Raw genomic sequence first — 22,837 nt, forward strand, 5'->3', positions numbered from 1 at the left:
GGCAAACTTACCTAATTTGCACATTCCAAAACAAAGCGGAAACTGAAACACAGCCATCCTTCGAAATGTGCATTTCTCCAAATTATGCAATGCAGAATCCTCCAGCATGTGTAAATGTGTACAAAAAGTCAGGGTAAAGGGTACGTAGAAATGCCTATTTTGATGGCGGAAAATACATAAATGCATTACATTGGGGCTTGCAAACATGTGTTTATTTGTCAAAAGGGCATCCAAAAATGTGTTGATCGGGAGACATGGACACCAAAACATTGATGGATTTTCATTAAGATTTTAAAACTCAAATCACAGGTTGCTGCAGAAATGTGGAGAACTGAATTTTAAGACTGGAAAAATGAGAAGCGGAGAGAAATGGATAGATCTTTCCATCCCTGCTTCCAAGCCAGTGTGTATAGGATTGCAGTTTCAGCCTCATCCCAATCCTGAAAGGAAAGGAACAAATATTGCACGTTTTTCAGCATTCAGACATCCCATTACTGCACACCAAGTTTCCTCCAAACACTCTGACGGCTATATTCTGCTGGTTCACATTAGCATATCGATCCCTCTGCTGATGGAGATTCCCCTGGAGCGATGGGGCATGCTTTGGTGAGTACACAGTTAACCTTGAGAAGGGGGCAGCTAGCTGGGGAAAGTGAGGGGAACCTGAGCGACAGCCACTAACAGCGGGGAACTGCCCTCTTTCTGGGCATGTTTGCTCTGTGTGTTTGCGTGTTGGCATGGGTGTATGTTTAGGATGAAGTATGGACAAATATGGGTGAGCAATTCGATCCAGTGTGCATTTCAAGCCAAATCTATCCTATCCACGCTTTCCAAAACAACTTGGGAACTGAAACCTGGCCATCCTTCAAAATTCGCACTTATTTGAGTGTTGCGATGCAGTTCGCTGGCCTGTTTACAACAAAGTATATGTTAGGGGAAAGTAAGCATCATAATGACTATATGAGTGAAAATAATATGGGAAAAATGCATCGTACAATGAGAAATGGCTTGCAGAAATGTGTGCATTCGTCAAAACTGCCTACAAAAATGTGTTTATTAGGAGACATTTGCATTAAAATGCTGGAGAATTTTCATGATGGTTTTATTTTAAATCACAGATTGCTATAGAAATGTGGAGAACTGAAATTAAGATTGGAAAAATGGGAAACTGAACCAAAATTGACAGATCTTTCCATCCCTCCTATTTCTTGACAGGCGTGTATTTTAGAAGTAGACCTCTCATAGGAACACAGGAAGCTGGTTTCTACCAAGTTGGACAATTGGTCTGTCTAGTTCAGCGCTGTCTACACTGACTGGCAGCGGCTCTTTCAGGCAGGAACCATTCCCTCCCCTGAAGTATTAGACAGGCGCCATCTCTGCTATCTTTTCAGCACCTACTGAAGACCTTCCTCTTTCAACAAGCCTTTTAAGTAGAGACCTTATCCCAGTCTGTCGGAACTACTTTTTAAGATGTTTTAAAAGTTGTTTTATTTATATATGTTCTCAAGTCTTTGTTTTTAAGACGTTTTAAAGTGCTTTTAGTGTTTCTTTGTTTGCCGCCCTGGGCTCCTTTTGGGAGGAAGGACAGGATATAAATGTAGTAAGTAAATAAATAAATACGCAGCCCTGGAGATGGCAGGGATTGAACCTGGGACCTTCAGCATGCAAAGCAGATGCTGCAACTGAGTGGCAACCTTTCCCCATGAATGAAAAATGGATGAGAAATAGACATTGATATGCTACCACTGAGCTAAGGCTTTATGGGCAGTCCAGCAAGAACTGAGGATCTGATCTCTGGGCTTGACGGCCTGATCCGGTGCCATAGCGCTGCCTTGCTTGCTGTACATGGCAGGCTGATGTGATCCAAGGCGACAGGCTGGGTAATGAGCAATGGAGCTGCCCCCATTCCGCCCAGCCTTGTCAATATCCAGAAACATCCTGGGTGCTGATAGGCCCTAGGGCTGGGAAGCGTCAAGGTTAATGGGGAAGGCTGAGATATGGGGGGGACAGGGAAAACGGATACAGGGGGCATGTGGAGCATCTCAGAGGGGATGGGCGTGTCTGATCCACTCTACAACAGCTACAACTTCCAACCTGTCTTTAAAATAATCAAACAGAAGACGACAAAAATACCAAAGTGAAACGTCACAAACAAAACCACCCACCTTGAAAGCAGCACCATTAGCCACAAAAAGTTTGCTTATTTATGATGCAAAGATCTGTCAATTACGCTCCTCTTGGTTTGTTATTTATTCTAGTCATAAATTCAGTTCACATTTCTGCAGCAATTTGCGATTTTTAAAAAACAAGTCCTGAAAATTCCTCAGCGTTTTAGTGTGAATTTCTCCTAATAAACAAATGTTTGTAGGCGTTTTGACTAAAGCACACATTTTTGCAAGCCATTTCTTGACACATGATGCATTTTTGCACGTTATTTTCACTCACGTATTCATTTCTAGACATACTTTCCCCTAACATACACATGTCTGTAAACTTTGTTTGGTTGGCGAACTGCATTGCAAAGTTAAAATAAGCGTGAATTTCAAAGGATGGCTGTGTTTCCGTTCTCATATTGTTTCGGAGAGTGCGAATTTGATAGATTTGGCTTGAAATGTGAACTGAATCAAAATTCTCAGCCACCCCTAGCACTTACACATTTTTTTAAAATCAAATGCACAATTTCAGTAAGAAATCCACAAACATCATCAGCGACTGAAGAAAATAAATGGAACAGACGCTCTGCCCCTGAGCCCAGGCCTTCGCTTGTAGCAGTTATCCCCGATCACTGGCCACGCTGGCTGGGATGACGGGAGTCATCATCCCACAACACCTGGGGACTCAAGGTTGAAGAACTCTGCCCTGCCCTCCTACAGCTGGACCCATTGCTGTAGAGGTGAACTCCCTCCAGCATTTCTCAGGGAACACTGCCATCTGCTGGCCGCTGAAAGGACGGCAGCTCAAGTCCAAACCCCTGCAACAGAAACAAATCATGCCGGTTTGTCAAAACACACGAGAACCAGTGTGGTGTAGTGGTTAAGGTGCTGGACTACGACCTGGGAGACCAGGGTTCGAATCCCCGCATAGCCATGAAGCTCACTGGGTGACCTTGGGCTAGTCACTGCCTCTCAGCCTCGTGAAACTGTAAGTCGGAATCGACTTGAAGGCAGTACATTTACATTTATTGTTGGAACACACAGAAACATAGGGTGGTATTCAGTAACGCCCTGCTTGGAGATCCACTGAAAAGCATGAACCCGAGTTCATTAACTCTAGTACGTCTGCTTTGAAATTGACAGACTGGGACAGACTCATTTGGCCCCCGCTATTTAGACCCAATGGAGTGGGGGAACCTGTGGGGCCCTCCGGTTGTTGTTGGACTCTCCGGGAGTGGGAACCCCACAAAGCTCCCCAGAGGTATTTGCTTGGGTCCTGCACACAAGCAGAGAACATGGCTGTGAAGAAGTCCAACACTTTCCCTCTCCCCTGCAGATCTCAAGCACTCTGGGTGGCATCCATGGGTAAACCCCTCTCTCCCAGCAGTGGGGAGGAGAGCCTGGCTGGGAGTGTAGTCTGTGAGTTCCAATCCCCGCTCATGTCTCCTGGGCGTCAAGGGCCAACTAAAGATCACCCCCACAGTGAGTGGCTCAGGGGTTACGTGCCCTGCCACCTGTGCAGCCATGGGCAAGCTGCACAGTCCCAAGGATCCCAGTTGCCCCCCAGCTGGCAGTTGCGGACAAGGAAGGGGCTGGCTTGTACAGCTGTGGCAAGCTGAGCAGGCCCTCGCCAGCTGGGGAGGACTAGCCTCAGAGGGAGGCAATGGAAAAACCCCTCTGAATACCGCTTACCATGAACACCCTATTCGTAGGGTCGCCATAAGTCAGGATCAACTTGAAGGCAGGCCATGCTCTCCTTGCTGACCTCCTCTCTCCTTGGAGCAGGAACCAGCCAACAGCTGGCACCCTAAAACACATCAGACTAGGATGCCCCTCACTGCAAGTACGACTCCAAGCACCTGGAGACAGGTGAGAGAATGACCTGGCCGGTGACCTGGGCCCTAACACTCAGCAAGGCTCTTTTGCAGAGTCAGAGCATGGTAATGGTTAGGGTATTCAACTATGACCTGGGAGACCAGGGTTCAAGTCCCCATTCAGCCACAAAACTCCCTGGGTGTGATCTTGGGCCAACCGCTGCCTCTCTGACTAATCTGCAGTTGTTCAACCGCAGGTGCCCAGTTGATGATGAAGGACTACAACTTCCATCATCCCCGACCATTGATCATGCTGTCTGGGGATGGGGGGCGTTATGGTCCAACAGCTGTGACCCAGGGTTGAACAACACTGCTCTAGCCTGCCCTCACATGGTTGTTGTGAGGATAAAGTGGAGAAAAGGAGAACCACGTACACCTCCGAGCTCCTTGGAGGAAAGGCGAGCTATAAAGGTAAGAAACAGACGTGAGAAGAGACAACCAGGAGTCTGTGGCTGGGCAAGCATCTGTTTAATTAATGAGCCATTTTGGAGAAGAGACGCAGAGGCCTAGCAATATCCGTCTTGCCTCTTCCCCCAAGACACAAAAGGGGAGAGGCTTGTTGTGTTGGGATCCGATCTGGCAAGGGGACACCCCCCCTGGGTGGGTTGGTGCCACTCCTGTTTCGATTCAGCAGGCGCTCCCTGCCGTTTTGGCTCAGCAGCAGCAAGAGGGCGAAGGAGAGAAGTCCAGGGTCATCCACAGCAACCGGCAGCCTTCTCATGGCAACGCTCCGAGATGGCAGACTGCAGAAAAGCAGCTAACCTGCCTGATGGGGCTATTTTACAACCTGATCCATCTCTCGCTGCTTGTGGCTGAGGATTTGACCTTCTTCCTCGCTGCTTGGGCAGGTTGGAAGGGAAAGCACCGAAGACAGAATTCAGAGGGAGAGAGAGGAGGCCAGAAATAATGTTGGATGGAAGGAATACAGAGGAAGAAAAAGAGGAGAGGACAGAAACAGTGCTGGGTAGAAAGGAAGACAGAAATAACGCTGGGTGGGAAGTGAAGAGGTTTTAGTCTCCGTTGGGAAAGAGGGCAGGGGATGAGTTCCCAGAGTTAAAAAAGGACAAAGTGAAGTCCCTCTGCTCACTTTTGGCTCCTTCTGCAGGTGGTGGGAAGAGAGGAGCATGCCCAAAGGATTTCAGTCTTTTTATAAATAAATTAAAAGAGGTAACTGAATTGTTTATTTACAAAACTGCAAGGGTGGGGGTGGGTGGGGCCGGGAAGGGAGAATTCAAGACATTCCCCAGCTCAAAGCAGCAACATGCTCCACATCAAATGGTCCCTGGAAAGGCGCCTGCTGGCAGCAACCGCCAGCCAATAAAACCCAGTCTTCTTGGTCCCGGCAGGCAAACCAACAGCTGGCCAGGGCTGCCCATAAGGGGCAAAGGCCTCGAGCCATTTTGTGCGTCAAAGGTAGGAGATCACAGGGTGCTCTCCAAGGTGTTGTAGTTGTCCTTAAAGCTCTTGAGCTCCAAGAAGTGCTTGGCTCGCTTGCTCTTCTGGCTGGAGGGCAGGTAGGTGACCTGGATGGTGGTCGGGCCAGAAAGGTCCGGCGAGAGGGTCAGGTCCTTGGCTGCAGACTGATGCTGCCGCTGGCTGCTCCCTCCTCGGGCCTTGATGCTGCAGAGAGAGAGAGAGACGCACAATTGCCGGGCCAGAGAATGGCCAGCCCACCTGCACAAGGGTTGTGTCCGGTTCTAGCCCTGCTCAAAGTAGACCCGTTGAAGTGAACGGGCGTGACTCACGTCTAACTAACTTCTACAGGTTCTACTCCTGCCGATGGGACTTGTTAGGTTGCTGACAAGGCTTCCTACGGCTGCATGGGGGCATTTGGTCCTTTTATTCTTATAGTATATTTGTTTTTGTTTTTAACCGCGCTGCAAGTTGCTTCGAGACATGCTGGTAACAAGCGACTACTAAATATAATGATAATAAATAATTACCTATTTATTAGGTTTATTATAGTATCTAATTATTTATTATCGTATATATACTTATTTTTATAATAGAAGTGACAAGACTTCGGAGCATGGAAAGCCAGGATCGACTTCCTGCTCGGTAGCCTTCAAGATTCTTGGGTGACCTCCTGCCACACTCTCTCTCACACAGCCTAGCCTACCTCACAGGGATGGTGGGAGGATTACAAAAAAAGGGCAGGAGAACAGAGGATCATGCATGCCTTTCTTGAGAAAAGGTGGGATAAACATGAATAAAAGAATGCATGTTATGAACTTAAATTGGCTACTAGCCACAATGGCTATAGGCTACCTATAGGTGGGGTCCCCCGAATGTGGGACTTGTGAGCACTATGGCAAAGTCAGGCACACCCCCAACCCCCCGGGCAGCTGCCAAGTCTGCCCAAAATAATATTGTCTGGTTTACAAACTAGGAAGGAACATGCAGAGTCAGATCATTGATCTATCTAGCTCAGAACAGTCTAAATGCAGGGTTTCCTAAAGTGGTTGATATTGAGCCCTCTGGGGTTGATGGGACTGTGCAGGGGGTGAAGAAAGACACAGGGGTCGGAAGTGGGTCAAAAAGGAGTTTAGGTGTTTGTGAGGTATAGGGCCAAAAATTTAATTGGGAACGATGAATCTAAAGGGCGTGAGCATGTACAGAATGCACGTCCCTTGCCAATGAGGAACCTCAGTAGTTAATAAGATGATTTTCCACAATATAACAGTATTTTCAGACCATGTTGCTTCATTGCTAAAAAAACTCCATACAGGTGCAGAGTTTCACTTTTCAGACAACTGTTTTTTTACAACATCAAAAGAATAATTCTCACGACCCTCTTAGAGACTGGTATTTCTTGACTTTTTTTCATTTACATTCCAAGGAATTTGGGTTGGGGTCGATGACCCTTTGGAAGCTCATCAAGGGGTCAATTGACTCACCTGTTTGGGAAACCCGGGTCAAACACAAACTGGCCGTGACCCTCCAGGGCTTCACGCGGGGGCCTCTTCCCTGTCCTACCTGGAAACAGATGCTGGGGATTGAACTAGGGGCCTTCTGCATGCAAAGCAGGTGTTCTGCCACTGAACTACGGCCCTTCTACGCTGCTGGTGTCTCTTTGGGTTGGGGGGGAGGCCTCCCAGCATGTAATCGCTTGACTCCTACCTGCGTAGCCCTCCCAGTTCTAAGGCGGCTACCGAAAGGAAGATGAACCCCCCCACAATTGGCCGCCCTCCTTTGCCTCAGTCCCCTGACTCACATTGCTGCCAGCTCGTACAAAGCTTCCTGGTACTTGAGAAATTCTATCTTGCCGAAAGTCTACGGAGCAAACACAAAAAAAGAAAAGCAGGTCAAGTGTGGCTTAGCACTCTGGGCCGTGCCTGCCTTGGATCACCCCAACCCCACCCCACTTCCTCCCACCTAATTAAGCATCGAAGCAAAACTAGGAGGCAAAGACTACATCCACACCAGACATTTATTCCACTATTATTCCACTTTAAACAGTCATGGCTTCCCCCAAAGAATCCTGGGAAGTGTAGCTTCTGAAGAGTGCTGAGATCTGTTGGGAGACCCCTAATCCCCCTCACGGAGCTACAATTCCTGGAGCAGTACTGGCCCACAGAGGCTGGCCCATAAGGGCAAGTGAGGCACTGCCCCACCAAACTCAGTCTACCCTCAGCTGGCCCTCTCTCGCTTGCCCTTCTCGCTTGCGGCAACCCGTCCAGCGGTTGACACTGCCTGTCAACTTCCTCCTCCTCCTATCTCAGTGTTGCCCTTGTGGGGCAGAGGATGGAGACAAACCCAGAATGAGTTGGCTCCTCCTCTCACTGGCTCTGCCTCCACCTCCTGGTGGGCTCGCTGCCTTCCGCCCCACCAGCTGCCACTGTCCCGATGCAAAAGGAAAAGGGGGCAGAGCCGAACCTAAGGCTGTCTGTTACAGAAAAAATTAAAAAAGGAGAGAGAGCTGGATGCTTTCAGCGTTGGCATACCAGCCTTCCCTAACCCAGCGCCCTCCAGACGTTGTTGGCCTCTCATCTCCCATCAGCCCCAGACAGCACAGCCAATGGTCAGATATGATGGGTATTGGGGGCTGAGCAACAGTCCTATGGATGCTTTTGAACTCCCAGCTCTGTCCTGCAGTCCACCCAGGGCAAGAGAACACTCACCCCCGTGCCGTAGCGGGCACTCTCGTACCCGTCCAGGAGAGTGTCAATCAGCGTCTTCCGGATGCCTTTGAAAGGAGTGCTGGAGTTCCGCAGGTCCACCAGGTAGGTGCGGAAGTTCTTCCCTATCAAGGATTTGGGGTGTCTGCCTTCGGCGGAGAATGGGATCTCTATGGGGAGTGGGGGGGGGGAGTGAGAATGAGCAAGAAAGAGATTGAGCAGGCCGGACGGCTTAGCCAAGGGCCTCGACAGCTTGGTGCTAAAAGAAACATTCCAACATTCCAGACTGCAGCCCATCCTGGTGACAGGAGCAGATGGGAACTGGGCTCCAACATTGTCTGGGGAGGCTGCAGATTCCCCACGACTGCAATAGTTTCCTCATGAGAAAGCTTCATCCACATCTCTTGATTTCCACGTGGCAAGTAAATCAGCTTTAATTAGAGCTGCAGAGTTAACAGCTGGCTAATCGGTTAACTCAACCCTTCTCCCAGTCTGAGGCCTCCAGAGGTTGCTGGACTACAGCTCAGAGCTGTGGAGTCGGTACGCCAAACCTTCGACTCCGACTCCTCTATTTTTCTACTGTCCGACTCCGACTCCACCCAAAATTGCTTCCAACTCCACAGCCCTGGAAAGTGCTGTAAATGTCTTTTTAAATTGGAAGCTCTCATAGGAGCATTTTTATCGCTGCCTGAATATGCGCTGATCTTGGTGTCACAGCACTTGTCTTCATCTGGGTCCTGTGTCATGCACTGACACACAAAATGCTTTCCATCTTGAGTTATGGTGAAATGCTCAACCACAGCTGACGTCACGGGAAGCTTCTTTGACATTGTGAATTTATATTTTAAAAAAAGTGTCAATCAAAATTTATTTTGAAGCCAGAGTCGGAACATTTCTACTGACTCCGACTCCACCCAAGATTGCTTCCGGCTCTGACTCCACAGCCCTGCTACAGCTCCCACCATCTCTGTCTGCTGGCCATGCTGGCTGCGGGCTGATGGAAACTGGAGTCCAACCACATGGGGAGGGACACATCTATTCTCCAGCCCTTGCCCTGCTAAGTGTTCCATGGTGACGTCATTTTTTTTACCTGAATCTCTAATAGCATCCAAGGCCTTCATCCTGTACACGTAGTTATAGCAAACTGCAAGAAAGCAGATGGCCCAGAGGTGTGAGTCAGTGCAACATCCCATGCTCTGAGGCAAGACACCATAGGAGGAGCCCCACACCCATGCCCTCCCCCCCCCAAACATATATTTAGAGAGACCATACATGGGCTTCGAGGTGACTCCAGTTGAAGGAGGCGGACGTCGTTGTGGGACAACAGCCGGGGCTCATACTTGATGTCCTGAACCCGTGACAGCCGGATGTCAATCTCCTCCTTCAGGGCCTGAATGGGTAAAAGAGAAGGCACAGAGCTTAGTGCTAACAGCAGAGGCTTTGCACACAGAAAAATTCCACAAGCATCTGCAAAAAAAGTATCTGGCTAGCTACATGCAATAATAATAACAGCTAACCAATTTGCTGCCCTTTCAACAAAACAGAAAAGTGCCTGCCTGAGGCTGCCTCGCTCTACCTAATGGCAGGGCCGGCCCCGATTTGGAGGGCCATGAGTATCGGTAATAGTACAGCTGGGAAAAATCCTTGCTCGAGACCTGGGGGAGAGCATCAATCAAAGTTGGCAGTTCTGCGGTAGGTGGGCTAAGGACCTGCCTGGATATAAGGCAGTTTCGTTTTTATTTTCTTTTTCAATGTAGCTTCATGAATGACACAACAGGACCCCGAATCTCTCTTCCCCCAAAATCTCCAAGCTCTAACAGACATAAGGCAACAGCTTTGGTTCATGTTTAAAGATAGCCACTTACGGGCAGGAACTCAGAAAATCCTATATTCTCATTCTCCAATATATCAATATATGCTCCCAGGGCGGCCAACAAATGCTTCCACCGAGGGCTGGAGAATCCCTTTGAGCCCAAGGGCTGCCCTCCCTTTTGTGCAACCTTTCGGGGGCCACATGCCAGTGGCACGCCGGGCCAGAAGCAAAAGCGGATAGAGGAATGAATAGAAATGTTGCTTTTGGTACAATAAGCTAGTTTCTGTACACGCTCCCACAAACTGGAACAGGTTCAGAGGAGGGCAACAAGGATGATCAGGGGACTGGAAACAAAGCCCTATGACAAGAGACTGAAAGAACTGTGCATGGTTAGCCTGGAGAAGAGAAGACTGAGGGGACATATGATAGTACTCTGCAAGTACATGAAAGGTTGTCACACAGAAGAGGGCCGGGATCTCTTCTTGATCGTCCCAGAGCGCAGAACATGTAATAATGGGCTCAAGTTGCAGAAAGCCAGATTTCGACTGGACATCAGGAAAAACTTCCTGTTAGAGCGGTACGACAATGGAACCAATGACCTAGAGAGGTAGTGGGCTCTCTGACACTGGAGGCCTTCAAGAGGCAGCTGGACAGCCATCTGTCGGGAATGCTTTGATTTGGATTCCTGCATTGAGCAGGGGGTTGGACTTGATGGCCTTATAGGCCCCTTCCAACTCTACGATTCTATGACTCTTCTGGCATGATCAGAGTTCCAGGACACATTCCAGCCAGGAAGAAACACTCAAGGTTATAAAGCAAGGCTGGTGAGGGGTGTGTCCTAGGAAGAGAGGGCAGGGCTGTGGAGGGTGTGCAGCCTGGGAAGAGTCCCCACGCCTCTCTCCTTATCCTTAAAAAAAAAAAAGTTGCTTGCTGACAAACCTTTGGTGCATGTTGGCCAACTGGCACATGGGGGCCACGGCGGGACTTCATGGCAAAGCGCATGATCTGTCTCTTGACGAAAATGAAGAGGAGCACAAAGACCTCGAGAAAGGAGCAAAGAATGAGGTGCTGTCAGTCTTCACGAGGGAAAAAAAAAGCTGAAACAGGCTCACAGACCTGTCATGACCCCTTCCCCCAATCCATCCACAGGTACCTTCTCAAGACTAAAATATAGCCAGCATGCACTGTACATGAGCCAGGAACGTGATGCTGCAACGCAAGAGGCTAATATCATTGTAACTACTGCCATTCCCAAGACTTGAGACATTGAAAAAGGTATGACTCTATTGAACACTGGCACAACTTTCATCTGCAAGTAGTCAGTTCTGGCCAGTAAGGACCATTTAAGGAGAAATAGAAAGAGCAAGCTGGAAAGGACTCAACAGAGAACTCTGAGCAACAGCTTCACCCCTCTTGGATCTTCCCCTCCCGCTCCATAAAATCTGCAGAAGGATCCCTTCTGGGGATCTTTCATGGAGTTGGTGGAGTTGTTGGTGCAACCCGCTTAACCTACCTCACAGGTAAACCTACCAAACAGTCTTGAAGTACTTTAAAAGATTAACAAATCTGATTCTGCCATAGGTTTTTGGGGACTAGAGTCTACTTCTCTTGCCCAAGAATGCTTATCCCACAACAGAATTCTGGAAGCCTTTGCAAAGGGGCTGCAAGACTCCTTGATTGCTTTTTCCTGCAACAGACTAACACAACAATTTTTCCATTTGGATACTGGTGCCCCACAGGGCTGTTGTGAGGATGGCACTTGGCAAGTGCTACCCCACAGGGCTGTTGCGAGAATAAAATAGAGCAATCGTTACCCCACAGGGCTGTTGCGAGGATGACACTTGGCAAGGGCTACACTACAGGGCAGTTGTGAGGATAAAATAGCGCAACTGCTACCCCACAGGGCTGCTGCGAGGATAAAACAGACCACCTGCTACCCCACAGGGCTGTTGTGAGAGCGACACTCGGCAACGGCTAACTTACAGGGCTGTTGCGAGGATAAAATTCAGCAAGTGCTACCCTACAGGACTGTTGTGATAAAGCAGACACGGCTTAGAGGAAAAGCGGGCTATAAATACGGCACCCACGAGCGACGAGCAAAGGTATAAATAAACAGATGGGAAAGGGGAAGAGGGAAAGGGGCGCTTGTTGCCATGGCGACGCTGCGCGCCCTCGCTCAAGGGCCCGTAGCGGACCCCCAACCCCTCACTGCCCCCCCATCAGACGAGGCCACAGTTCCCAGCCGTGCCTTTCTCCGGCGCTTGCTTTGGCGCCTTCTCTTTCTCAGGCGCTTGTCCTCACCAGGCTCCCGTAGGCCATCACCAGCACCACGTTCACCCCCGAGAGCCACTTGCTGGACTCCGGGGAGGAGGAGGACGCCATCCCCGGCCCGACCACCCAAAGGGCCACGCAACATGGCGGCCGCCGAAGCCGAGCTGCGCCCCTGTCACGTGACGCCCGCGGGGTAGACGACGGTCTCTATGGTCCACGGAGGGCGGAAGAGAACCGTGGAGGAGAGGGAGGGAAGAGAAGGCGTGTCAGGTGATAGGAAGAAGGGGCAAAAGGGGTGGGAGGAGACATAGAAAGAGCGGTGTGAGGGAAATCTTTGGCGCGCCACATGTTTTGCTGAACTACAACTCCCATTATCCCTTGCCATTGGCCATGCTTGCTAAAGCTCATAGGAGTTGTAGTTCAACAGCATATAGAGGGCCAAAGAGGTCCTGCATCTGCCTGTGAAATGTTGGGGGCGGGGAAAAGAGGCTGCGTGCACCTCTGAGGACAAAATAATAATAATGCTAAACATAGTAGTGAAATGTAAGGGTTGTTTTTGGGGAGGGGGAAAGTGAGGGCCACGTGACTGTAGCTCTAAGAGCGAATGAAGGACTGGGATCACCCACTCAGTGGAATGCGAGCGACATTTCCGGGTCTTAATTGAACGACCCAAGCCAAGAAACAGGAAGGGTCCCGTACAGAGAGAGAGACTCACGCACGGTGTGTGAATTGGGACTGAGATCGCTTTCTTGTATTACGGGTGGGGAGCCGTTGCTCCTTCAGATGATGTGGAAAATCAGGAACCTTTCTTAATAAACTCCATCGAGAATAGAATTCGCAATAAAATACAAATAAAATCAGCACAAGGTTCCCCCCCAAATTACAGATAATTAACTCATATTTCGACACCGCTTTCCTCGCTAATGTCGTCTGCCACACGTTTACCCGCCATACGTTTAAAGCACCCCCCTCCCCAGGAATCCTGAGAATCGTAGTTTACCCTTACAAGCAGAGAGAGAGTTGACAGAGAAAGGGGGCGTTGCCCTCCCCATCCGTCACGTGAGACGAGGCGCCCGTGAAGCCTCGCCGGGGCCACGCCCCCTCCTCCCCCGCGCGTCACGTGGTGGGGGCAGAGGGGCGGTCGCGGCCGCGCTGGGTTAGTTGTCAGTGTGTGTGGCGGCGGCGGAGGAGGAGGAGGAGGTGGAGGAGACTCAGGTAATAAAGTTCGGCGGCCGCGCCGGGAATTGCGCGCGGGCCCTTTAAGCGGCGGGCCCCGCCCCCTTTCCCCCCCTTTCCTGCATATCATCATAATAAATTCCTCCTTTATATAAATATATAATTTTATTACGTTTTGTGAGGGGAAGTTTTTTTTTTGTGCGGCTGAAAGGTTTTGTGTGGAGGGTGAGTAGAGAAAGAAAAAAAGGAAAAGTTCGGCCGGGGTTACATTTATGTATATATATATGTTTATAGATATATGTACATATAATTTGTGGTGGTGTTAGTAGTTGTGGGGGGGGCGCTGGAGAGCTGGGCCTGAGGAAGAGGAGGAGGAAGAAGAAGGGGGCGTGAGGAGGGGGAGGGGGGAGAGTTCCGGTCTCGGACGCCACCGCGGCCTAGTCGGCCGGAGCGAAGCCGGGGACTTGCGTATCGCGCCTCGCTGGGCCAGGGAGGGTCTGAGTCGAGCTTAACCTTTTCCTTCGAGGTGAATCCTCTTTTTCTTCTCCTTGTTAGGTAGGCCGCTTTCTCCTACTCCTCCTTATATATATTTTTAAAAGCATTCCTTCTCGCCCCCACTGTGAAGGCCTTTGCTGGCTGTTTCCGCTTCTAGACCTTCTCTTCTTTCTCCACAATTCTCTCTCTCTCCCCCCACACACTTTCTTCCTCCTCTTCCAGCAAACAACCCCACCCTTTCCAAGCTGGTAACCGCCGATCCCTCTTCCCTGCCAGGCCTTTGGGCTTCCTGCGTTGAAGGAGGAGGTAGGGGTGGAGAAGATACTCTCTTTCCTTTCTAGGAACCGAATCCATTGTTTTTTTACTCCCTCAAGACCCGTTTCTTTCTCCCCCTCTTCCTACATTGTGTCATGATTGGGGGGGGCGAAGCTGGTAAGTTTGAAGGGGGGGAGAACAGATGGATTCCTTCCCCTCCCTACAAATCTGTAAGCATTCTCCCAAACTACACGTGGGAAAGCCTCCTTTTAAAATATATATATCTTGATCTCCAGGGTTTGCAAATGAAACAACGATTTGTGCCAAGGTCACAGAGCAAGCTTGCCCCTGCAAGTTTAGCGTGTCAAGGATCAGGCTGTTGGCTGCCATCCTTTGCATGCTTAGCTAGGAGGTTACTTCATCGTCCGATATCCCACATTGCGTAATGGAGCCTTTCGGTGGCTAGTAGTCATAATGGCTCTATATTGCCTCCGGTGCACCTCTGAAGACCAGTTGCCTGGGGACCAAGAGTGAAAGAGGACCATTGTGCTCAAGCCTTCCTTGCGGGCTTCCCATAGGCATCTGGTTGGCCATTGTGAGAATAGGATACTGGACTAGAAGGGCCTTTCGGCCTGATCCACCAGCCAGGCTCTTCTTATGTTCTTATTTCTGAGTAACTGTTCCAAGGATTGGGCTGCTAGGGTTCAGTGCATGTTTACTAGGGTGTAGGTGCCATGGTGCAAAGTGGGTCTTTTTGCTTCTGAGCAATGAAGTGGGCTGGTCTGCTAGGCTGCAGTCCTGTGCACACTTTCTATACAGTAAGCCCACTGCAGGCAGTGGTACTTCTGAAAGAACACAAATAGGATTGGCCTGTTAATTGGCCCATATGATAGCATCCATAAATCATTTTCTAAACCGCTATGGTGGATATTTTTCCCAAGTGTTTTCTTCTTTTTTAGTTTGCTTTTAAACTCTTTGCTTTGTTTGTAGGTTTTAATATTTTTGGTTGTGTCTTTTATTTAAGCAGGATGGGATACCCAGGTGTGTATGGGCTTACCCTGTTTTTTATTCTTATGCAAAAACTTGGGAGGGTTAGACTGAGGGGGTGACTGGCCTCGATGAGCGGCGTGACAGCACAGGGTTTCAAGTCTGGGTCTCCAAGTCCAGCTACATGCCGCATTGGTGCCAAAGTTTCCATCAAATCTCTATGCTGTAGGTTCGGCTGAAAGAAGGTGGTCAGTGAGCTACGTTAGCAGAACAGGCATACACCCTACTGCCGTTTGGACCTGATGTGAAGTCCTCTAGTGTCGTGCAGTCCCCCTGTGGCAAGTGGGGTGCTGAAAGAATTCCCTCGGAGCATTGGAAACTTTTGACCCAGAGGGTGTGGCATTTACTGAAAGAGGCACCAGGAATAACTTCAAACAGCTCTTGCTGTCCTGCCTTAAAAAGTCATCCGCCATTGTTCTCCAGGGGATTTGGTATCTAAATGGGGTCTTCATAAAGGTGTTCTGCTTGTCTTGCAGGACATCCAGCTTGGCTTTTCCTCCTCAAACTTTGTAGTTTGTGTTGGTTTTTCTATTTATCTCTGTCACTTGTCCTCCCCATGCAATCTCCTCCAGGTAGCCAATATGATTTTTAGGTCCTCTGTTTTCTATGTGGTTATTTCAGTTAGGATTTGGCAGCTGTGAGAGAGCTGGGCACCTGCAATTCCATTTCTAGCCCTCACCTGTCGTGTTGCTTCTACTTCCCACCCATGGGAAGTTCCTCTCCTTGCACCAGAGAACTTGGACCGGCCCAACACAACGAATGTGATTCTCCTGTTCTTGTTGGGCAGTGTCGTCTCTTGTGCCACAGTGCAACTGGCCTTTTCAATCTTACTTTGCAGGAAGGAGCTCAATAGCTTTCAGTGCAATCCTAACCATGTTTCCTGAGAAATAAGTCCTATTGAATTCTGTGTGGCTTGCCCCGACTTAAGTGGGGTTAGGATTGCAGCCTCAGTGCTTAGGCAATAGTCAATCCCTTTAACAACTCCTCCCTGAAGTGGACTGTTGTTAATTCCTGTTTTAGAGGCAAGGAACAGAAGCTATGAGCAGGGCTGTGGAGTCGGAGTCGGAAGCAATTTTGGGTGGAGTTGGAGTCGGTAGAAATGTACCGACTCCGGCTTCAAAATAAATTTTGATTGACAAATTTTTTAAAATATAAATTCAAAATGTCAAAGAAGCTTCCCATGAAGTCAGCTGTAGTTGAGCATTTCACCATAACTCAAGATGGAAAGCATTTTGTGTGTCAGGACCCAGATGAAGACAAATGCTGTGATGCCAAGATCAGCGCATATTCAGGCAGCGATAAAAATGCTCCTACGAGAGCTTCCAGTTTAAAAAGACATTTACAGCCCTTTCCAGGGCTGTAGAGTTGGAAGCAATTTTGGGTGGAGTCGGAGTCGGACAGTAGAAAAATAGAGGAGTCAGAGTTGAAGGTTTGGCGTACTGACTACACAGCCCTGGCTATGTGACTACGCCATTGCTTAGTTTTGAGGGTTCGAAGCTTCTTTCTCCTTTTTAAGGCTTGGAATTTTTGTTAATGTTCTGTTTGTCTCCCTCACTCTTTAGGGGCATGGATGGGTCAGCTGCGACCCTTTAGAAGTTGTTGGACTCCAACTCCCAAGAGCCCCAGCCAGCATAGATAATGGTGAAGGAAGAGGAGAATTGCAGTCCAGCAACATCTGGAGTGTCCCAGGTTCCCCACCTTTGTTTAGGGGTTTGAGGACTCAGGCCTCACGCAGCGAAAGTCAACACATTTGATAGTATTTGTGGTTCTTGCAGCTAATTAAAATAACATGGCAAACTTTTTCACTTTAAGAAGATAAAACTGAGCCCTTAAGAACCTTACCAGGTTTGATTGCAGCAGTAGTAGCAGCGATGGTAATAATAATAATGATAATAAATCTGAATAAATATAATTAACTGAATATATATATCACTTTGCACCCAAAACGAGTTTTAAGGTCTGTCTTTCTGAAAACTTCTTGGAGAACTCTGGCTAGAGGGTGGTATGCAAGTTTTATAAATAAACCTAAGGTCTGTTGTGGAGCATTTTAGTAAAGTACGTTTGTGTTGTAATTTCCTACGCAGTCTGGTCCTCGTGCATGTTGACTCCAAAGCAAATCTCTTTGACGTCAGTGGGAATAACTCCCAGATAACTATGCAGAGAATTGCAGCCTTAGAGAAAAAAAAATCCTCTTCTATTAAAAGCAGATCAGCTTTGTCTTTTGCATGTACCTGGGCTTTTCCGTCCATAGCTGTGAAGCCTTGCCTGCTTAGGTTGCCAAAAGCATAAATGCGCTGTCAGCATCTCTGGCTTCTGCCAGCGTTTATTCTCTCCAACAAAGAATAATCTTTCTTACTGCTTTGCTCATGGCATCTTGGAGACTTGGAAGATGCTGTGTGGGCCCAGCCCTCTTCTTTGACTATCCATCCCTAAAGGGTCTCTGGTAGACAAGTTGACAGCCTTTTCCTTCAAACTTTCAAAAAGGAGAAGACTGCCTATTCTTGGGCTGCTCGTTAGGAACATAATAAGGTGCCTTGTATGAAGTCAGGCCTTAGCCCATCTAGCTCAGTACTGTCTCCGCTGACTGGCAGTGGCTCTCTACAGCGGGACTGGGGAACCTTTGCTTCTCTAGATGGAGCTGAGCTACAACTCACATTATCCCTGGAAGTTGGAGTTCAACAATAACTGGAGGGCCAAACGTTCCCCAGACCTGCTCTAGAATTTTAGACGGGGATCTCTACCAGCCCTGCTTGGGATTAAACCTGGGACCTTCCACATGGACAAGATGCGGAGCTGGGCTCGTAAGCCATCTCTGGAAGCTTTGCTTGAACTGGCTTAGTGTGATGGTTAAGAATTCAAATCACGAGCTGGACATCTCTAGTTAAAATCTCAGCAGTGCTCTCGTTTGGATAATATCAAAACCCTAGAAATAATAAACAAAAAACTACTGTTCCTCTCCAATAGTAATATGAGAATAGTAACACTGACCTAGCTTACTGGATTAAGGATTCTTGAAATGGTGTTGGTGAAATGCTTTGAGGTTTAGGAGAATCGTATACATACCATTACTTCTAATGCTTAAATATTCTGACTAAACGGAAACCCATAGCTTTTCATCCTGATCTCAGAGAAGAACCCCCGTTTTCCTTTAAAGAAACTCTTATCGTGTTATGTCTCCTTTTCCAGCTGTATCACTGTTTTCAGAGTTTTTCCTCATATGGCTGTATCTTCAAATGTTGTTGCATTCCTTCTGAGTTTTTCGTTTGTCTCTGTAAAACCCTTTCCAATTTTGTCAGTATCCATCTTGAAATTTGGCATCCCGCCCTGAAGGTTGCTCATGGTAGTTTTCCAGACTGGCACACTGGGTTTCAGTGGTGTCCATTCTGGTGTGAAAACACCCAGATACCTCTGTTCTTGATGCTGTAGTTGAGACAGTGACTGAGAAATCTAGTAGAATTCTCCCTAAATTCCCAGTTGTGGGTTCTGGAGGGGGCTGAATCAATCCTAAAAGCCCCAGACCTGTGTGAACATTGGATCTTCTACTGTGAAACCAATGGAGACAACTCTAGATTTCAGTATCATTGACTCGAAGGCCTACTCATGTATAAACAGGAAGTTTCTTCCACCCATGAGATGGAAGTCACTGAGGTTGTGATACAGGAAGTACACTGAGGTTCTTTTCTTATGCTAACTGAGTGATGTGTTTATGGTCGGGACTTGACCAGGAGAATAAATAGCCCCATAGTGCTAGGTGGGGAGGGGAGGGAACAGTGTCATGTGATTCTGTCAAAGCTATGTTGTACAGAGTCAAGTGGTGGAGCCATCTGGTCCACTTCATAATTTACGGAATTTGCTGCCACAAGGTGTGCTGAAGGCCCTGGCTCAGATGGCTTTAGAAGAGGAGGTCCATTATTTGTGATGGTTAATTTGGAGTCAGGTTTATCTTTGCTTCCCAGTTGCTGTTACTTTTATGTCCTGTTTTGCGGGCTTTCTGAAAGTTTTGGGCCGGCCACTGTGGAAAGTAAAATGCTGGATTTCTGCTCTTATTTCATCAGGGTTGCTCTGACCCCTGGCAGATCCCCAAGGCTTTGGGCAATGAGATCTTTTCCAGTCCTTTTGGAAGGTTTAAAATTATAAATCATTTAAATCATATTGCTTGTGGAATAGTTCTGAATGCTCACTTATATTTATGTGTTTTAAAATTCAAATAAAGCTGTCTCTGAACTACAAAACCAGTTTATTTTATCCCCCACCCCCCCAGATGAACTCCAGTGGCTACAACCTTGTTGAAGCTGACATAATAGATATCAGTGTGTGGGGACTCTGTCCTGAAGCCGTCCTCCAGAATGGAGGTCTCAGAACTCTGTATTCTCTGTGTGCAGTTGCTTAGTCTGCCACTGAAATGCAATAGCTTAACTGCAGTTTGACCACATCCCAGTTTGGAAGATCATCCAGTCCAGAATTGTCTCCTCTGATGGACAGCAGTTCTCCAAGGTCTCGGACAGAGAAGGGTCCTTCACATCACCTGCTACCAGGGCCAACCCAAGATAGTTTTACTGCTTGAGGGAAAAGGATGGTGCCCCCGCTCCCTTTCCATATGTAAAACCCAACTGGACTAGCCGCTGAGTTACTTCAGCACTGGCAACAAGAGAACATCCTCCACCATACTGAAGGGTGGCAGCAGGCTTGCTTGGGGGTTGTGTGGCAGGCCACCTGTCACATGCATATCTCTGTCTTCCAACACCTTTCCAGTGTCCCCAGCACCCTCTTGTTCCCCGAGGCAACCGCCTCACTGCCCAATAGTTGGGCTGGCCCTGCAGCGATGGCTGCCAACTTGGATGGCTTTAAGATAGGATGAGACGTGTTCGTGGAGAATAATGGCTACTAGCCCCAATGACTATGTTCTTGTTGGAGGCTTTATGCCTTTGAATACCAGTAGCTGGAGATCACAAGTGGGGAAGGTGCTGTTGTGCCCAGGTCTCAGGCCATCCGTCCTCCATCAAACTCAGTACTGTCTACACTGACTGGCAGCATTTCTCCAGGATTTCAAGGCAGGGAATCTTTCCCCAGCGCTGCCTGGAGATGCTGGGGATTGAATGGCAGACCCAAGGCCGATGCTGTATTGCTGAGCGTTGGTCCTTCCCCCTTAACCTAATACGTGTGGGTTTTCTTAAGTATATGCTCTGCACTTTTCTCCATATGCTTGTGTTTGGAGGCAGTGGCAGCTGGTGCACACCAAGACTGGTGGGGTGGAAGACTGGGAGTCCTATAGTAGGCAGAGCCAGAGCCAATGGCAGGCGGAGCCACCGGCTGATTGGTTGTAAGTAAGAAGGCAGGCAGGTAAGGGCCGATGAGGTTGGTGAGGCAGAGTCCTATTCGCCCTAATGGACCAGCCTCCACCGGTGTAGGATGTAATGGATGTAAGTAAAAAGGCAGAGGTTGGTGGGGTGCTGCCCCATCTGCTCTAAAGGACAAGCCTCCACTGTTCGGAGGCCTGCTTGTGTGTGCTGAGTTGCACGCATCTACCAGGGTGAGGGGTGCAAGATTGTTTGTGCCATCGTTCTTAGATAGGCAGCGCAGATGCGCGAGAACCTCCTTGTGCTGCTTTTGACTTCATAAACCTTGGCCTCGTTCTTGTTGAGAGCTGGGATGATGTTGGGGCCAGAGCTTGCGAAACCAGGAAAGCCCCTGGTTCAAGCCTTGCTTCAAACTGTGGCCTTACCAAGGACTCAGCGGTGGCCAGTTCTCTGAGGGTTGCCAGATGCTACTCAGATGGAGAATATTGCTGCCCCCTCTGAGATGCCAGCTCATCAGAGTTCCTTTTTTTGGTGGTGTGTTGCAACATCAGTCTAACTTTCCATTGGTAATGGAAACTTTCCTTCGGGAGATAGGTTTTACCAAAAGGCTTTTTCACCTGGAGTTGAATGGCTGAGAACAAGCTGAGATGGGAACTCTTCTCTCTCTGTTTGGAGAACTAATGGATTTGAGGAATGAACTCTGAATCTAGGAGATGCAAATTCACACCCACAAGCTAATGGTGGATTCACTATGATTTTTTAAGGGGGAGGGAAAACTGGGGAAGGGAATGTGTGACCGCCGCAACCAAGGGATTGAGAATTACGTAGGTGTATAGCAGTTATTCTTAGAGATATGAAAGCTTGGGAAAAATGGGGATTTTTCTGGTGTTTTCTTTTGATTCTCCCCCCCCCCCAATTTTTCAGGGGGAAAAAGTTCTTTTCTAATTTTTTCCAGTGTTTTTCTGGACCTTCACATCTCTAGTTATTCCACATTAATCAGGGGATAAAGGGAAGTAAGAGGGAGTGTGTGTATTTGCAACAATTAAAATGCTTTTACTGTGGCAGGGCCATCCGCATGCTGGTTTCCATGATTTATAACTGCTTTTTTCTCTCTCATCCCCTCCAGAGTTCTACCTTGTAAATACTATTATTTGTAAATATTGTTATATATTAGCAACATTTCAGTTTTATTATATTTGTTGCTTTTCAAACACAAGACTGAAAGCAACTTACGGCATAAAAGACATTAATACTCTTTGTGTTTAGGATTGTTTTGCAGTGCTTAAACATCCTCATCCAAGAATGTTTATTAAAAATGACAAATGCTACCCAGCCCCACTAAAAGATGACCACTAGAAGGCCAGAAAACATAACCCAATGACCCTCCCAGTTAACTTGGATGGCTTCAAAAGAGGTTTAGACAAATTCATGGAGTACGAGGCTACTGATGGCAATGTTCTACCTCTGCTGTCAGGGGCTGTGTTGCTACCAGTTGCTGTGAATCGCAAGAGGAGAGAGAGCTGCTTTTGTTTCAGGTCCTGCTTGCAGGCTTCCCCAAGAAGCTCCTGGTTAACCGCTGTGAGAACAGGATGCTGAACTAGGACCCCCTTTGGCCTGACCCAGCAGCCAGGCTCCTCTTCTGTTCAGTCAAAGGCCTTGGCAAACAGAAATTATTTTAGCCTGAAGGGCTAAAATGGCTGAAGGGTTGTTACTGTGGCTGGGCCATCCCCTTGCTGATTTCTGTTTAAACAAACCAACCAACCTGCTCTTTCTTTCCCCCCTCCTCTCTCATCCTCTCCAGAGTTCTACCTTGTAAATACTGTTATTTGTATATACTGTAAATGATGACCTCGGTGGGCACGAACCGAGCCCGGGGAAGCTGGGAGCAGGCGCAGAACCAGGCACAGCACAAGCAGCGGCCACAGGTGAGGGCGGAGCTGGGTGGAGTCTCCATGGAAACCAGTCCGCGTGGTGGGAAGAGTCCTCTTCCTCCTCCTTGCTCCTTTTCTCCCCCCCCCCCGTGACTAAGAGTGCCCTGGCCCCAACGTCTTTCCCTGGGAGACAAAGGGAAACTCCTCCACACCCCTGACTGGCTGGTTCTTAGCTTGCGGCTTAAACTTGCATGCTTTGGAGATGAAGCAGCATTCTGGCTTTTGTGGGGCAAGCGCCAGAAGAAACAGATCAGAAAACTCTTCTTCCTCTTCCCCTTTATCTCTGCCTTTTAGCCGTTTCCAGATTTCTATCAGTAAGCAAGACAGGGCTGGGTTGGTGAAATCTCCAGTGTCCTGACCATAGCAATTTCCAAACCTCATTTAACAAGGAGGACGGGTGGGTGAAA

At 48.4% G+C, this 22,837-nt stretch overlaps 2 protein-coding genes across 13 annotated transcripts in view; one reads left to right on the forward strand and one right to left on the reverse strand.

Moving 5' to 3' along the window:
- Positions 1-5,185: 5,185 nt before the first annotated feature.
- C22H1orf43 (chromosome 22 C1orf43 homolog) lies at positions 5,186-12,425 on the reverse strand. Of its 3 annotated transcripts, none has more exons than XM_061606377.1 (7): positions 12,260-12,421; positions 10,898-10,999; positions 9,418-9,535; positions 9,236-9,289; positions 8,149-8,315; positions 7,242-7,300; positions 5,186-5,647 (listed from the first exon to the last, which is right to left on the reverse strand). In XM_061606377.1, exons 1-7 carry the CDS (start codon positions 12,338-12,340, stop codon positions 5,449-5,451), a joined length of 780 nt encoding a protein of 259 aa, XP_061462361.1. In that variant the 5' UTR covers positions 12,341-12,421; the 3' UTR covers positions 5,186-5,448. The 3 variants fall into 3 exon arrangements, with proteins under 3 accessions (XP_061462361.1, XP_061462360.1, XP_061462362.1); XM_061606376.1 differs by lacking the exon at positions 12,260-12,421 and adding an exon at positions 12,207-12,229; XM_061606378.1 differs by lacking the exon at positions 10,898-10,999 and having other exon boundaries at positions 12,260-12,425.
- A 943-nt stretch (positions 12,426-13,368) lies between these two features.
- The window catches only part of UBAP2L (ubiquitin associated protein 2 like), a 48,330-nt gene continuing 38,861 nt past the window's right edge, over positions 13,369-22,837 (forward strand). For 7 of the 10 annotated variants that reach the window (XM_061605541.1, XM_061605546.1, XM_061605545.1 and 4 more), the window contains exons 1-2: positions 13,369-13,444; positions 22,301-22,424. In XM_061605541.1, coding sequence (XP_061461525.1) covers positions 22,341-22,424 — 84 coding nt within the window. In that variant the 5' untranslated portion in view covers positions 13,369-13,444; positions 22,301-22,340. Of the gene's footprint in view, positions 13,445-13,565; positions 13,631-13,840; positions 13,961-22,300; positions 22,425-22,837 lie in introns of those variants that run through there. The other 3 variants (XM_061605542.1, XM_061605544.1, XM_061605543.1) reach the window with 3 other exon arrangements.

Source organism: Rhineura floridana, chromosome 22 (assembly GCF_030035675.1).
Source record: "Rhineura floridana isolate rRhiFlo1 chromosome 22, rRhiFlo1.hap2, whole genome shotgun sequence".
In the NCBI taxonomy this organism is placed as follows: domain Eukaryota; kingdom Metazoa; phylum Chordata; class Lepidosauria; order Squamata; family Rhineuridae; genus Rhineura; species Rhineura floridana.

Excerpts from the sequence above, each read along its gene's own strand:
- C22H1orf43 (XM_061606377.1), bottom strand. The coding sequence starts at position 12,340 with ATGGCGTCCTCCTCCTCCCCGGAGTCCAGCAAGTGGCTCTCGGGGGTG. Across the intron at positions 11,000-12,259 it reads TGATGGCCTACGGGAGCCTG|GTCTTTGTGCTCCTCTTCAT; the intron begins GTGAGGACAAGC and ends TCCTTTCTCGAG. Across the intron at positions 9,290-9,417 it reads GGAGTCACCTCGAAGCCCAT|TTTGCTATAACTACGTGTAC; the intron begins GTATGGTCTCTC and ends GCTTTCTTGCAG.